General features: G+C 40.4%; 1 protein-coding gene and 1 long non-coding RNA gene across 3 annotated transcripts in view; both read right to left on the bottom strand.

The window, feature by feature from the left end:
- Positions 1 to 1,701: 1,701 nt before the first annotated feature.
- LOC108640711 lies at positions 1,702 to 6,028 on the bottom strand. Its single transcript, XR_001921424.1, has 3 exons — positions 5,702 to 6,028; positions 3,390 to 3,460; positions 1,702 to 1,793 (listed from the first exon to the last, which is right to left on the bottom strand). It is a non-coding gene; the product is annotated as an uncharacterized LOC108640711 (long non-coding RNA).
- A 4,527-nt stretch (positions 6,029 to 10,555) lies between these two features.
- Positions 10,556 to 15,703, bottom strand: part of HSPA12A (heat shock protein family A (Hsp70) member 12A) — a 42,406-nt gene continuing 37,258 nt past the window's right edge. Inside the window, exons 12-13 of one of the 2 annotated variants that reach the window (XM_018078503.1) lie at positions 15,092 to 15,699; positions 10,556 to 12,084 (exon numbers count right to left, since the gene is read on the bottom strand). In XM_018078503.1, coding sequence (XP_017933992.1) covers positions 12,040 to 12,084; positions 15,092 to 15,699 — 653 coding nt within the window. In that variant the 3' untranslated portion in view covers positions 10,556 to 12,039. Of the gene's footprint in view, positions 15,700 to 15,703 lie in introns of both variants that reach the window. The other variant, XM_008922419.2, reaches the window with a different exon arrangement.

Raw genomic sequence — 15,703 nt, 5'->3', positions numbered from 1 at the left:
TTAAGGAATCTGATATTCTTAGTCAAACTGAAGGCTAAGCCCAGAATTAGCACGAGATAAAGATGAAAGAGAGATAGGAGGGGACGGTGAGAGGTTACAAAATGAGGACAGAAGTTTAAGTTTAATTACCTGTTAGAGATGGAATAGTCAACTTGATGGAGAATTGCGAATGTGTTTTGGGGTGTTAATGCTGAACTGAGCTCATACCATGCCCCATCCCTGGAAGTGTTCAACACCAGGCTGGATGAGGCTTTGAGCAACCTTTCCTAGTGAAAGGTGTCCCTGCTCACGGCAGGTGGGCTGGAACTAGGTGGTCTTTAAGGAGCCTTCCAAACCAAGCTATTCTAGGATTTCTATGACCTAAACAGAATTATTTTGAGAAATCTGCACAGAAAATTTCAAATGTTAGTGAAGTTTCACTGAAATGCTTATAATCATAACATTCTCCAAAGTATCCTGAAATCCCTTATGCTGGGCCTCAGCCTTGAACAAAACTGCTGGATGATGGGATCGAAAGAGGTAATGCAATGAGAGGATCGGTTCTTTCCATGCTTTCTGATGAACACATTCAGCTAAAGTGTGGAGAGTTCACGAATTCATTTCTGACCCTGTGTAATCCTGTCTCAGCTCCTTCAGCCTGCTGCTGGAGAAGCCAGCTGGACTGCCTCTGCTGCCAGAAGTAGTCCATCCTCACAGAAAAAATCCCACAGAACTGATGGAGATCTACCACTACACAGACCTAACAGTCCTGGGGACCTTTCCTGCAGTTTCTTCTCAGGTTCCCCAGACTGGGGCGCTCTGGTCTTTCTGCCTTTCTGATCCTCCCCCATAATATCTTTTCCTGAAGGACATCAACCTCCCAGCAAGGCTTTAGATTCCCTGTGCAGTGGTGGAGGTTGAAACCAATTTATTCTGTCTTAGAGCACTACTCTTTTAATATAGAAAAAAAATAGTGTTTCTTTTTTATTCAGTGCATTCTGCCAGCTCTTGAAGGGAGATGAGGGCTGTAAAGAATAGAAAAGGGACCATCATCAGCATTGAAGATTAGCTACCTGTGGGCATGCTCTGAGCTGGACTAAGTTCCTTATGTAAAAGCCAAACTGCTCCTTGCTTTAACACAACTGAAGATAATATCTTCCAGCAATTTCAGTTTCAGTCAGAGATGTGCAGGATTGCTTTTATGTTTAAAAACTTTCTAAATTGCACTTGTGCCTCTTGCCCAGATTAAAAGGCACTATTTGGTTTAGATTAGATATAAGGAAGAAGTTTTTTATTTTAAGAATGGTAAAACACTGGCACAGGTTGGCCTGAGAGGTGGTAGATGCCCCATCACTGGAAACATTCAAAGTCAGGCTGGACAGGGCTCTGAGCACCTTCGTCTAGTTGAAGCTGTACCTACTTATTTCAGGGGTGGGGAGGGGTGGTGAACTAGACAACCTTTAAAGGTCAATTCCAACCCTAACTACTCTATGATTCCACCCAATTTTGCTCCCTCAGGAGCATAATATTGTTGCCTTAAGAGACCACACCCCCCTGACATTGCCTACTTCCTTCTGCCTTCACTGTTTGTCTCTTCCAGACACTGGCTTCCTGATCTCAGTACCTCCTGCTGAGGAAACCTCAACAGGGTTATTAACTTCCTAACACTGTAGAAGAGTTTCTCCTTTGTCTTTTGTTCCATTACCTTGGTATAAGCAGATTCTTGCCTACGCAGTTGTTTTGACAGTTACGATATTCTCGGCATTATCCTTTGCCATAGCCACTTCAGCAACCCATGTAATTTTAACAAACACCTAACAGAATCAAGACATTAAAGCTGACAATAGCATAATAAAAAATCTCCTTTTAATAATGAACTGGAGCTGCCGTCATCTTGTTTTAGCCGAGCAAAATCTCCCCCCTCTGAACATTTTACAAAGCTATTACATAAAATGCAATGTTAAATGAACAACAAATTACTTTCCCTTTAGCTAGCTTTTAATGCTAATGGTGCTATTTATTCCTGACCTTTTGAAATATTAGATATTTTAAATGACAACATAAAAAGAATTCTTGTTTGAAAACGCGAGCGACTTTAAACCACATGTTATTACTTGTAAGTATAGCATGCACATGCATCATTCATTTCAGTGTCCCATTTATGGCTAATTGGTATATATTTCAGTTGACATATATTGTTCTCCTGCAAATGTGTCAAATTCCTTAACGATGTTGGTGACAAAAGCAGAACGCTTGAGATATATAAATTACTCTCTTTACCATATAATCATTCTTATCTATTGGGAATGCTATTTGTGACAAATTGTGTTCAAAAATACACACTAAATTGATTATTTTTTTTTGAACTTTAATATCACACCATTCATGGCAAGTCTTTGATTGAATCTTTAAATGTAGGAATGTTTTGATTTTTATCCGCATCATTTTGTAGCTTTTGAAAAGCTCACTTTATTTATTAAAGGAAGAGTAGCACAGCAAGGATCTCAAAATGTATCTTTTGTTATCAGCATAAGAAAACAAATGGGCTATAATTGTGGATATAAAGTGAGTAATTTGGTGAAAAATGCTTTGTGCTGTAGTTAAGGTTTTATAATTCCTGCCAGAAATTACTATTATTTTGTTGGTGGGCAGCACTGCAATCAGAATTTTAAATATGGGAACAACTTGGGACACGTATTTTTATTACATTTGAGATTACCATGTGTGATGCATTTTTCTCCCATATTACAAATAATCTGAGAATAATAAAAAAAAAATAAATTGAAGATTTCATGTGGCTCTAATTATTACTGAGCTATACCAGAGCTCATTGTTGTCTTTAGACAATGCTGTCCACAGTCATTACTTTGTTCCGTAAATCAGTAGGATAATGAGGTTCTATCTTTCAAGAAATATCTGAGCGTATCTTAATTTGGCATTGATGAATTCTCTTTGCTGAATCTCTTGAGGGGTTTTTTAATCTAGTTTGTCATATTAGAGCTTTCATCACCCAGTCACAGCTGACAGTGTAACGTACTTGTATTTATTTCCATACCTTCCTGGGATGTGTCCTCAGAGGTTGCAAATAAGAATTTTATGATGTTATGCCTTGAAGGCTAGTCTTTCCTTAGTTTGAGTGTAAATCCTAAGGTATTTTGCCATACCCTCATACTTCAGAAATATATACTATGTATGGTTGTGTTTAACTGTGGAAAAACAAGACTAAATTTGTTAACAACTTGTTACTGATATAAACTGGGGACAATTTCTTTGTCAAAAGACATATTTACTAGAACAAAATACTTTTTTTGCCAAAGAAATTATGTAACTTAAGATACTCATTTTGTTTCCTCTGCAAACCCTCTCAAATTTGAAAACAAGAAAAGGGTAGGATGTATCCCCTTTCTTACCTGGTCAAAAGAGGAGGCTTCAGCAGAGGGCAGAGGAAGAAAGGAGAGGGTCGATGTGATGTTCCACAGCCCTGAATGAAAAAATACTTATAGTGACCTACATGACACTTACTTCTAAACCGTGCCTATATACAAACAGAAGCAAGAAGCAAAGTACTCTTTAAATTATGTCTAAATGTTGTATTCAATTACACAATAACATTTGAGTGGCTACTACCCTTGCTGGCACCTTGAAGACATGTGAGACCCAAAGACAAAAGTTGCATTCAAGTTCCTCTTTGTGCTGTGACCCATGGAATTATTGTTGTGGCACACAACCTATGGAAAATCTTACCTTTAATTGCATTATGTAGGTAATGGCTTCACATCTCACCAGTTATGGAGGTAAAGGGGGAAAAAAGGTGGATCTAAATCTCCACAGTAATGCACTTCTTTACATAGTAATTTATATTATTAAATTTTTTATAACCTAAGTCTCGCTCTCAAGAAAAATAACAGCAATGAACATTACTGGTGGCTTGGGTACCTCAGTTTTGGGGTGTGAAGTTCCAGAGGTTGGATTCCTCTGGGAGTCCTGAATATCCTTTTTGGAGAGTGAGGTCTGCCCTGAGTGCGGTACCATTGCTTGCTTAGAAGAGGCTCTCCATTAAGGAGGAATATAGTCATCACCTTCTTTACACGGAATGCAAAACACAGAGTAAGCATGTGTATGTTCCTGCCTGAGGTGATGGAAGAGCAGAAGCCATCCCCTCCTTCTCCCAACACAAAGCACTCTGTTTGCTGGCCACAGCCTGAGTCAGATGACAGAAACTCCCACAGGAACTGCTTAACAATAAATAAAACAAACTCTTGGTTTAGACTGACAACCTTTTCAGCACTGTCCTTAATTCCTTACTCAGAAGTCATCAGGAGAGGTGTGAAAGAGGTTGTCCACCACCTGCAGCTCTCACCAAGGTGCTCTCAGTTCCTCAGGGGGGTCTGTGGCCTGACCTCACATCTCTCTCCAACCTGTCTCTTTTCCCCTTTGCTTGCAGTTTGGAAATCAGTGCCTGTGTCCGTTTTACACCCCTGGAGAGGGACAGTAAATTTAGTGGGGAGCCAGTGAGGAGACTGTGTTTGCTCCCTCTGCACCCTCATTCTGCAATTATCCCTCTCCGAACCTGCATCTCCCAGAGAACACAGGGAGGGTTTGGGAAAGAAAGCTTCTGCCCTTCATTAAAGAGAGACTGTAGGTCCTCAAGCCTTTGCTTTAATCCCAAAAGGCATTAAAATATCTTTACTGGGTCATGAAAATCAGCCTCTCAGTCCCTCCCACTGAACCTGAATTACAAACCCTCTCCCAGTGCCTGTGACAGAGAGGTCACTGAAGGGCAGCTCCTGGCACTGCTGTGCCATCCCTTGCTGGGTTGGAAGGGATGGCAACACAGCAGCAGAAAGGAGCATATTTTTGTAGCAACAGACCCTTGTTGGGGATTAAAAACTTCTTTTTAAGCAAGGAAAATGTTAAGAGTGAAAAGTGACTGAACTAAAGAATAATTCTCCTTTTGACCCACAGAGAAAGAGGTGCCTAATGAAAAGATATGATCACGGACAGTGTGAAGATAACTGTCTGATCAGATAATGGAATTGTTTTCAGTGATAAGAATGAATCCATTACTAATGCAAATAACGATAATAATTATAATTTGCAATACAGTAAAAATCACCTAGTCTGCCTCCTCCTCTGACAGGAGACTGTATAATAAATTATAGGCTGAGAAAAAAAAAATCAAAGGGATAAAGGTTAAAAGATTTTTAAAAATTCTGAAACTTAAATGCTTATCAGGGAAGTCAAGACCTGAAAGCAGAAATTGGTGCTATTAAATAAAGCAATTGTGAAGAATGAGATATTATGGAATTGATTAACAAACCAGAAACCAAGCATTTCCTCATATCACTACCTCTTGTCACAAATTTCAATAATTCTGAAAGAACAAAAAATTAAGAGTTGGCATATAACAAGGAAATTAATTTTTTCAATGTAGGTGAATATGCTAATAGTACCCTGGGAAGATGAATATAACTTAACACACAAAAAGCCCCCAGAAGATTCAGTAAATTTGAGGAGTTTCACCAGTTGTTTTTGCTTTGCTTTGGTATCCAGAACAGGTCCAGCTGTTCCCTCACTCCCAACCGGGACTGCATCCTCAGACAGTGCACCTCTACCGGGCTTTTAGGGTTGTCTGGGCATGCCAAGATGCTTATGCCAACTCCATAAGCTTTGTTCATGTGATTTCGGGTATGGAGACAGCACGAAAAATGCTTAATTTCACCTTGGGAGGAGTAGAATCATCATCATCATCATCATGGCCAGTCTTCGCGAACGAAAATTTGGGCAAGATCTTTACCCACAATTGTTACAAGCGCGCTGGTGATACAGGGCTTTGCAAATGCGGGTAAGGCCTTCGGGCCCGCGCAGTGGATTTTTCAGGTGAGACACAGTGAGCGCTGAACTGAGCCCACCCTTTGATCCTAAGGTTCATCTGCCTTACAGGGCTGAACGAGCTCCATCTGCCCGCGTTTAGAGTTGTCCTTCTCTTCGGTGTGTTCGGGGCTCCCCTCTCATCTCCCGACGGCACTGTCCGCACAGGCGAAGCCGCCACCTTCCCGCTCCTTCCCGCGCCCGGGGCCGGCCCCAGCGGTCGGGGCCGGGCTGCGCCGTCGCGCCAGCGCCCGGGCGCGCCGGCGCGCCTGGCCGCGCCACAGCGAAGTTCGGGGCCGCGGCCCGGGGGAGTGGAATAGGGCAGAGGAAACAAATCTTGCCTGCAGAGTTTGCACGACAGTGAGCTGTTCTCTTGTTCACAGAAATTCTCTTTTGGTTAAGCAGAGAGGAAAGAGTGATAAATAAGGTTTATCATTCAGTGCTGGCATCACATTAGTCTTACAGTTTTAAGTGATAGAACATTGGGAATCTACCAAGAGGTCATGAGATTCTTCCACACCCGTCAATTTTGAGTAAAGTAACAGCTATTAAGTTAAGTGCTAAAGCACTGTCTTCCAACACTCTTAATTTAGATCTTCATTTTCCAAAGGACATAATGTCCCATTACAGCCACAAAGAAGATGCCAGAGTTTTTAATGACAGGAGGAGTGTAAGGGAGACTTAAAGACCAGAGGTGCTGACACCTAGCCAAAAGTAGGAATGACTACTGGATTAAATTAGCCTTTAACCTCAGAGTGGAGCCCCATTTTCTGTGGCTGGAGTATTTTCTTGCATTTTAAATTCAGAGTAAGAAGCTCAATCTATCCTGCCCAAACTTCCCCAACAAGTCATTCATGAAGATACAGATCTCTCACACTCCTTGAAGTTTTTCATTGCAGCATTTTTCATGTAGCTCAACACACTTCAGGTCAGCAAGGCATAAGTAGTTTATCAGAACCTCCACAGTATCGGAGTTCAAGGAAAATGCTTTAACAATGCAATTTGTAAAAGCAAAGTGAGTGCAAAACTCACAGTCTATTTCATAACCATAATTTGTGGTTACCTCATAGGTGTAATTTATCCAAAACACATCCAGCTAATACAATATTAACTGCTACAAGCTCCTAAGGTTCAAACATGCACCCTTCAGTTTGCACACAAGGCCTTTAATCATTGTTTGCAAAAGTCAAAACCACAATGTGCCTCAGCTCCCCATATTACATTTCATTGTTTGTTGATGCTTCATCAGGGCTGTTTCGTAGTGAGATGTACCCAACACAAGCCCTTCATGTGTATGCACACAGAATAACCTTGGCATCTGTTTCCAAATCTCCTTCCAGCAATAAGATGCTGATCTGCAAGAAATCAGCACCCACTGCCAACAGAGCCATAAAAGAAAGATCATAGGTCTATAAAATGTGATTGAAAGACCTGGGGTTTAATTAAAGATTTAGACTCAGGGCATGCATGAAACTAGTCTTCAGATATGTCAAAAGCTGTCAGAGCAGGAATGGGATGAAATGTTCCCATGTTCTCTAGGGGTAGGACAGCCAGAGAGAGTCAAAGCTGACATTATGTAAGACTTTAGACAGGTGAGGACAGTGAAAGACAAGTCAACTGCCCAAGCAGGCAGCATCACTGCAGGATCAGAAGGTTTAAAACCAGACTAAATAAAAGTTGGGAGTAGCTTAGGCAGAACTAATACTGTTTTGCAGCAGGACAGTGATAGACGATTGATGTCTGAGGTCCTTTCTAGCTACATGGATCCCTGTGATGCTCTGACAGAGAGACAGTTGCAGTCAGCAAAAATACTGGATGGATCTGCACAGAGATAGAAAAGAAAAAAGGGGAAAATATATATACTATACACTATGTACTACCTGACTCTGAAGGAGAGAAATGAAAAATGCTTCTGTGGGATGTGATCAGTGTGGTTTGTCAACATCCCCTCAGTCCTGTAGCATTCTTGGTAAGCGTGTGGCACTTTTTGATTTTCAATCGCATGTGTTTCACCCCTAAGACAAAACAAAAGAGCAACAACATTATTCAAACGCTTTTTGGAACACCCTCAATCACATATCTGATATTTCAACTGCCTTACACAATTATCAGACTGAAACACTGACCTTATTATCCTGAGTTGACAAAATATCTATCCTTCTGACCACTGAGTTCTACAACTAAGGACTTTTCCATGGATAAGGCAGCTAGCTGAGTGTTCCCAACACCCTACAGACAGTACTGCCATCCAGGACCCCTGCTTACACAAGGAACATCAGGAGAAAATTATCCCAAGAAGGATCCTGTAATGTTTTTTGTGGAAAACCACACTTAGATACAAGAACTCCTGCATGTATCATCCAGGACCAGCATCTTTTCTGCTGGATTCTGCTCTGCTCACAGTTAACTTATTTCAACTCCTCTCATTTTGAGGAGTCAGTTGTCATCTAGGTAAAGTGTTGGCGAGGGGTCACGGGCTGAGAAAATAAATCTATTATGATTGTCACTAGATGAAAAGTAAAACCTCTGAACAACACATTGAACTGCAGTGTTTTAACTGCAACCTTGCATGTTAGCAAATACACAGGCACGGCATGCAGGGGGTTTGTTGTGGGAAGCATCAGGGCAGCACTGAGATTGCTCTTTGTACTACAGAGGAAATGTTCAGTCTGGTGTCCACTCTTATCAGCTGATGGCAGACGGAAGTTCCTACTAGAGGTGCAGAGCTTATTCCTCAAAGGGAAGGAAATACTCCTTGCTGCCCTTCGGAAAGGGAGAGTCACCTTTCTAACTCCTTAGATTACTATGGTTTAATAAACTCTGCATTCACAGCTCTCAATCTCACCACTTCTTTCTGTTTTGAAACCTTCCCTGATCTTGTTACTGCCAGAGCACACCAATGCCTTTGTCCTAGTAGTTCAAAATCCTGGTTACACACTGATTCTTTCAGTCTCCTTACACTCAGTCTGGTATTGTCCTCTTTTTATGTCTTGGCTCTGCTGCAGCACACGATATTCCCAGAGTAAGCTTATATTGTATTTTTCATTTCTCCATGTTTGTGTCAGCTCACCTGTGGACACGGATAGAAGGATCAATCTACCAACTTCTTAATTTTTTTGCCATCCCATGGTAGTGAACACCATGTCCGAGTTCAGTAACTTCTGCTGTGGGCACAAAGCCAGAGGTCCTGGAATATGGTGTCTAGTAAACCTTTCCCTATTATTATATAGTCTCTGAAAAATTAGAAAATAAGTACTACTTTAAAATTATAAGCAACACCCACTCAACTGTATGTTAACCAAAGACAATACAGAATTTCTCAGTTTGCAGAAAAGTGTTTGCAGTCAACTGACTTAATATATGGCATAAGGATTGGCACAAGAGTTTTTGCTGCAAGAAATTGATCTTTGCATCTGTGGAACTGCACAGGCTATAGTGAAACTTCTTGCTTTGTTTGAATATCCACATTCAGGTCTCTAATTTGAAGGAAAAAAGCACAATAACTTATTGTGACTGTATCGGTTCCACCACAAAAATGTTTCTCTGTGTTAGAACACAACAAGGCATGAATGAGAACTAATAAAACAGAATTTATTCTTAAAAAAGAAATTAAGTACAAGCATTCCAATATCAGTACCTAATGAAATTGGCAAATAACAGGCCTGAATCCCAACTGCACAAAGCATCTGCATTTCTCACCAATTTACCCAGGCTGCATGTCTTGAAAATAAAGCAGCTCTTGCACTGAGTAAAGGAACTCTACATTCATTGTCCTTAAGACATTTTATAAGTTGTTTTATTCTATTGCTATTCACATGAATATAACATCTGCAAATTTCAGTAAGGGCTTATGTGATTTTGTAGAACCAACAATTTATACATAATCCTTCCTATCAGGATGGGGCTGTAACTTTAAATATAAACACACTCATATGAGAAAACCTGGAGATTTAGAAAAGTCCAATGAAAGGATCAAATTCTGAATGCACATACATGAAATTCCACTGGAAGCTTCAGCGATGTGCTAGAACACTGAAAGCAAAATTTGGTTCTCAATGTGTCTCTGAAGACTGTAATTATATTTCCCATTGTACTGGTAACATTAATTGAATGTTTAGATGAAATCAAGTTCATTACAAGTTAAATACAGTACCTCGCCTATTAGGATGGTGTTTATAATTATAGTCATAAAGCACCTGTAAAACATCTTCATTGCAGCACACAGGAGGAAGTTGGGGTGTAGTGGCTGCTACACATCTCAGTTCACTCTCTGCATCTCTGCATCTGAGCAGCATCGTACACGAAGGTCACACATGCCCCTGAATGCTCTCTAAACCTGGTGACAACAATGCAGAATTTTAGAGGGATGTGGCCTACAACTGTTAGCAGAAAAATGTAATATTGCATAAATTGTTATGCAAGGTTTTTTTTAGTCCAGTTGGACCTTACTAAACATTTCTAGATCTATAAAGAGGTACATTTTCATGCAAATATACCTGCTTATTGGCCTGATAATACAATTTTAACAATAAACCAGCTTTTAATATACAAGACCTAAAGCTTACCATTCTCTTTGATACACCAAATTTTATATTTGATTTCCTGGCTCTCTGAGAGCACTACTACAGAAAATACCAGATTTGCTTATGGTATTGCCCAAAGTCATAGCCATTTTCATAAGAACAGTGACACCCAAAAAGAAAAATTAATTTTAAGGTATTTTATTTGACATGGTTGAAGACACAAGAACACTCAAGATACAGTCCAGACAAGTTGTGAACAGCTCCAAACATCAGTGAAATCTGAATTTATCTTGCACAGAGGTGAACAAGACCACAATGGTTGGTTTTATAATATAGCTTATTTCAAGCAGGTGAGTACTGTGACCTTATGCCCAACAACTTTTATACTATTCATCCGCTTAAGCCACTTCATATCATAAATATGCAGCCTATCTTGGCAATTAAATGCCTGCAATATATAACTAGCCTTCTCATAATAATGCATTAAAACTCCTGTATATAAGTATTGGTATATTCAATGTAAACTGTCCTAACCATCACTGCACATTTATCATATTCTAACACAATTAATCATTCCATCACAATTAGCTGCTAAAAACTTCAGCCTAGAGTTCAGTAACTTGGACCCAAACTTGCAAGTTGCTGCTCAGAGCAAAACTTCTGCCAAGACCCCTGCTTTCCCTACGGGTAGCAGGCCTTGTCTTTTCAACATTAAGTTGCACAATGTCATCTGAAACCCCTACCAAAAAAATGCTGCACAGGGAACCTCCTGCAAAAGTATCAGAACTATGATTCTAAAATTTACTCATTCCCTAGTAAATTCCACATTAATTTTACAGCCTACCATCCTTTATCAAAATGGGCATCCACATGCCTCTTACAATGTGAAATTGTTTAACTGGATTATAGTCTACAGACGACAGCATAACATTCTACTTAAAATTCTAATTCCTTAGGAAGACAAGCTAATTTTCCATTCTTAAAGAGGGCAACAAGGATAGCTGGGAGTTTGTTCAGTAGTTCAGTGCACTGCAAAGATAAGCTTGATAGTGCTCTCATCAGACTGAAGGAGGAAGTGCAAAAATATGCAAACCACATTTTACAGCTGCAGTAACTTCAGCAAGAAGCCCCTGCTTGGATCCAAATGGGATCTTACAAAAGGTGAATACAAAGGGCAGAGAATCACTGCTGTGCAGGGAACTGTGCTTCAGAAGAGCTGCAGGAACCACCCTGCAGACAGCTGAAAACAGCACGAAAACCATGGGCCACCTAATCTTGCAGGTCACCTCCTTTTCATAGGGGAGAGGAGGGCAGGGCAGCCATTTAGCAGACCAAATTCTGTGTTAAGGCCACTGAAAACAAATCTGTGCAGAACTGGACCAACCCAATTTAACATTGCATGCACAGACACCGAAGCCTGTTTTTCTTTAAGAATTTTGTCTTTTGGTAGGTGAAAATGGTAAAGAGAGACTGAGTCTTACCTGCAGCTACAATACATGAGTGTTGCCTGACTTTGGAAGGTAGTTTCTTGTTTGCAGTGTTTTTGTTTTTTGGTTGTTTTTTTTTTTTTTAAACTAGAGTTCCTTATTAAAACCCAAAAACCTAGTGAAGAAGCTGTATACCCAGATTATACAAACTAATTTTAAACTTGGTTTTACAGGAGGATTCATCCATTATTATGATGAACTGCTGGAGAAGGAATGGTCACCATCTGAAATGAAGAAATGAAAACCCCAGCATCATACTAGTGCATCTGTGTAATGTGTTTAACTGGTATGACTTGTATTGCAGGAAGAATGTTGTATTCTCTGACACACCAACATTTCTTTCCTATTATTGTAAGATCACCTTTTTACATTTCATATCTTATCATCTTTAAAAGCCTATAATTACAGAAGCTGATTGAGAAACTATGTTATTTAAAATTAACAGCTGAATGAAATCAACAGAGGCAAAGAGCATTTTTATACAAGAAAATAGCACTGTAGAAAGAAAGAGTCTGTACAATATTTAAATATTGTATATACATAAAATTATATTGTTTATAACTCATCTTAAAGTTTCTCTTGTTTGTAAACCATGGAAAGCAACACACAAAAAAATCCCAGTATTTAGCTTTTAAAGCATTTAGCAGGCAGCAGGAAATCGACTGCTAGCAAGCACACTTTGTAATCATAGAAAGTATCCAGCTGGATACTATGACTAGCATTCTCCTTAGTCCTTTATTTATATATATATTTTAAAGCTAAATGCAGAACACACTTCCCATTCAACTAAGGAATTCTGCGGGAGACACAGAAAACTCAATGACAAAATGCAGTGGATCAGTTCTGCAGCTCTTTATTGTGGCAAAACTGCAGGATAAACACAGAAAGCTTAAGTGCAGGACTGGAACATAAATTAGTGAAATTACTGATTAAGCTTTTATCTCCCAAAAGTGTCAGCAATGAATTTAACTCATGCTCAACTTATTAGAAAGGAAGGTTTAGATTAATAATAACGTTTCAAAGTTTCAAAAATGCAATGAATTCCAGCAGGTAATTGGGCAGCTCTGTATAAATGCTCTGAAAGCATCGGTATTTTGGGGTGATTCTGGGTGGCACCAGTCTGCTCATTTGGAGTGGGATTTGGATTTCAATCTGTAGTTGTCAGTTCATGGCAGATATAGAATGTAGGTTTCAGAAGTTTTCCACCTGTAGCATTTTGCAAAATAGAAACTATTTGAGTTGCAAAAGAAATATTCCAGGTGAACATGCTTAAGAAAATGTTTCCAGAAAGTTGTTATCTGGAAAACAAGATGCTGCCATGACCATCTCCGCATTTCCCCTGTGTCAGAGTTCTGTGCTCACAGACATGTAAAGCCATGTAGCTTTATTTAATGCTGTTTGTAGTTGCATTATATTGGCTTCTGCCTTCCACTTTATTGGCCATTCAACTCAACACAGCAATATATTTTACTCCATTTAAATGTTTGCTACACAAAATATATTATGGTACTTGTGATCTGAATGGTTTTCTCTCTTTTAAGTCACTTAAATGTTCCTGGACAGCCATCATCTACCTGTACTTCCAAATCTCAATATAGGAATTAATAAGATAAAAAAATAATCACTTGGAGAAGTGCTTGATAAACCAGACAGGTCAGTAGGACTCCAACAGAGTGGAGAAATCTGCAGACAGGAACCTCGAAGTTCAGTGAAGGCAAGTGAAAAGTCCTGAAGCTGGGGAGGAATAACCCCCTACACCAGGACACGCTGTGGACTCGGAAGCAGCTTGGCGGCAGTAAAAGACCTCGGGGTCTTGGCAGACACAAGGTTCAGTGTGAGCCAGCAATGTGCCCTTGCAACAAAGAATGCCAACAGCCTCCTGGGCTGTATTGGGAACAGCACTGGCAGCAGGTCAAGGAACGTGATTATTCCCCCTTATTCAGCCCTGGTGAGACCACACAGCTGGAGAGCCAGATCTGGTTCTGCGCTTCCCAGTACAAGAGAGACGTGGACACACTGGACTGAGACCAGCAAAGAGCCAGGAAGATGATGAAGGGATTGGGGTATCTTCCATGTGAGGAGAGGCTGAAAGAGCTGGGGCTGTTAGGCTCGAGAAGGCTCAGGGGACGTTAGGAACGTGTACAAATGCCTGACAGCAGACAGTAAAGAAGATGCAGTCAGACTTATCAGAGGTATCCAGTGAAAGAGGCAATGTGCACAAATTCAAACTCCAGATATTCCTTTTGAACAGAAGAAAAAGCTTTTTTGCAGTGAGAGTTGTCAAATGAAGTTTAGGCATCTCCATTTTGGAGATATTCAGAACTGAAGAAAGCAACCTGTTCTGGCTGACACTACTCAGAGCTGAGAGGTTGCATCAGACAGTCAATGATGTCCTGTTCAACCTCAACTAATATGTGATGCCATGGTTTCAGATGGAAACTAATAAAAATAAGTTTAAAAGACCCAAATGGGAAACAGCTTAGCTCTTAATAATCTTCCGAAGTATAATGAGGGCAATGCTAGCTAATTAATCTAACAGCTTGTTCTGAGAGCTTTGGCAATAAAGGCCTTGTTTTCAAACTGGAGCAATCAATATTAGGCTCTTAGATATATATATTTGCTTCCTAAATCTAATTTTAGGGATTTCTGAGGATTTTCTTTTCCCATTTCTTTGAGTCATTAATTTTCAGCACTTTAAATTCCGAAAGCACCGGGTAAAGTTAAAAGAATACTACAGACTACTAATTTGTTCCCATTGCCAGAGGATGGTGCTGTTTAAACAGATATCCCACACAAATACACCCCCTACAACAACCATGTGGGTTACTGACTTTTTCTTAGGAGGAAGAGGAAGAAGAAGAAGAAGGCAAAGAGATTATACTTTTATATATTTTTAACTAACCTTCGAGACCCAACAATAATCCATGTGTACTTAATAAAGGTAGATCTTTAAGCATGCTTGAGTAATTTAGGAACTTTTAACTACCTCTGGAACTTTAGCTCCCAAAACTTTTTAAGGGTCTTTCAAAATCCAGCCTTTGATCATCAAAGGGCACAAACATGACATTACATTACCCCACCTCACTACTAGCTGTTCTCATGTAGCCTGCTGAAATTCAACTTGATTACATGATATATGAATGTCAAAAAATGGAATACTGGAAGATCAGTCTCACAAACAGGCTGTGGTGGGGAAAAGGACCATTAGTAGTTTAAGAAATCAATACCAACTTTGACACTTTTAGAGGTTGCAACATCAATGGCCATGGCTTTGATTTCAGTGTCCCCAAACTGCATCAGTGTTTTGATCTCCCGCCGGTTTGGCACTGAAGCATCAGTTCCCGTGAGATCCAAGCGAAGGGTGCCACACTTCTTCACCCCAGCCTCGGTGATGAAGCCAACGTTGTCTTGTTCTGAGCTATAGATATTGATCACTATTACTAGCTGGGAAGGTTTGGCAGGTGTGTAGCTGCGCGTCACAGTTTCCCCAAGGGCTACGGATTGGTCGGCTGAGATAAATTTGTCGAAGACATCGGTGCACCAGCGTGTGCCATCTTTGACCAGAAGCTTCTCCGGCGGGTGCTTCCCTTCCACGAAGCGGTTGAGCACACCAACGCCGTAGGTGAGCGGGGAACGCCGCACTTTGATGACAGCAGGGTCCAGGCCAAAGAGAACAGCTCCCTTGAGGATGGTGAGACCCACATCCTGAGGAATGATGACTCGACATCTCGAACCAAACGCGCTCTGCACGGCTTGTTGGAGCAAGGGGGACTCGGCGAAGCCACCCACCAGGAACAGAAACTTGACGTTGGTCACTTCTGGCTTGTCGAACACTTCACCTAA

This window comes from Manacus vitellinus, unplaced genomic scaffold, assembly GCF_001715985.3.
Source record: "Manacus vitellinus isolate BGI_N305 unplaced genomic scaffold, ASM171598v3 scaffold_40_pilon, whole genome shotgun sequence".
Taxonomy (NCBI): Eukaryota; Metazoa; Chordata; class Aves; order Passeriformes; family Pipridae; genus Manacus; species Manacus vitellinus.
The sequence above is the reverse complement of the archived record's forward strand: the minus strand, read 5'-3'. Positions and strand labels throughout refer to the sequence as shown.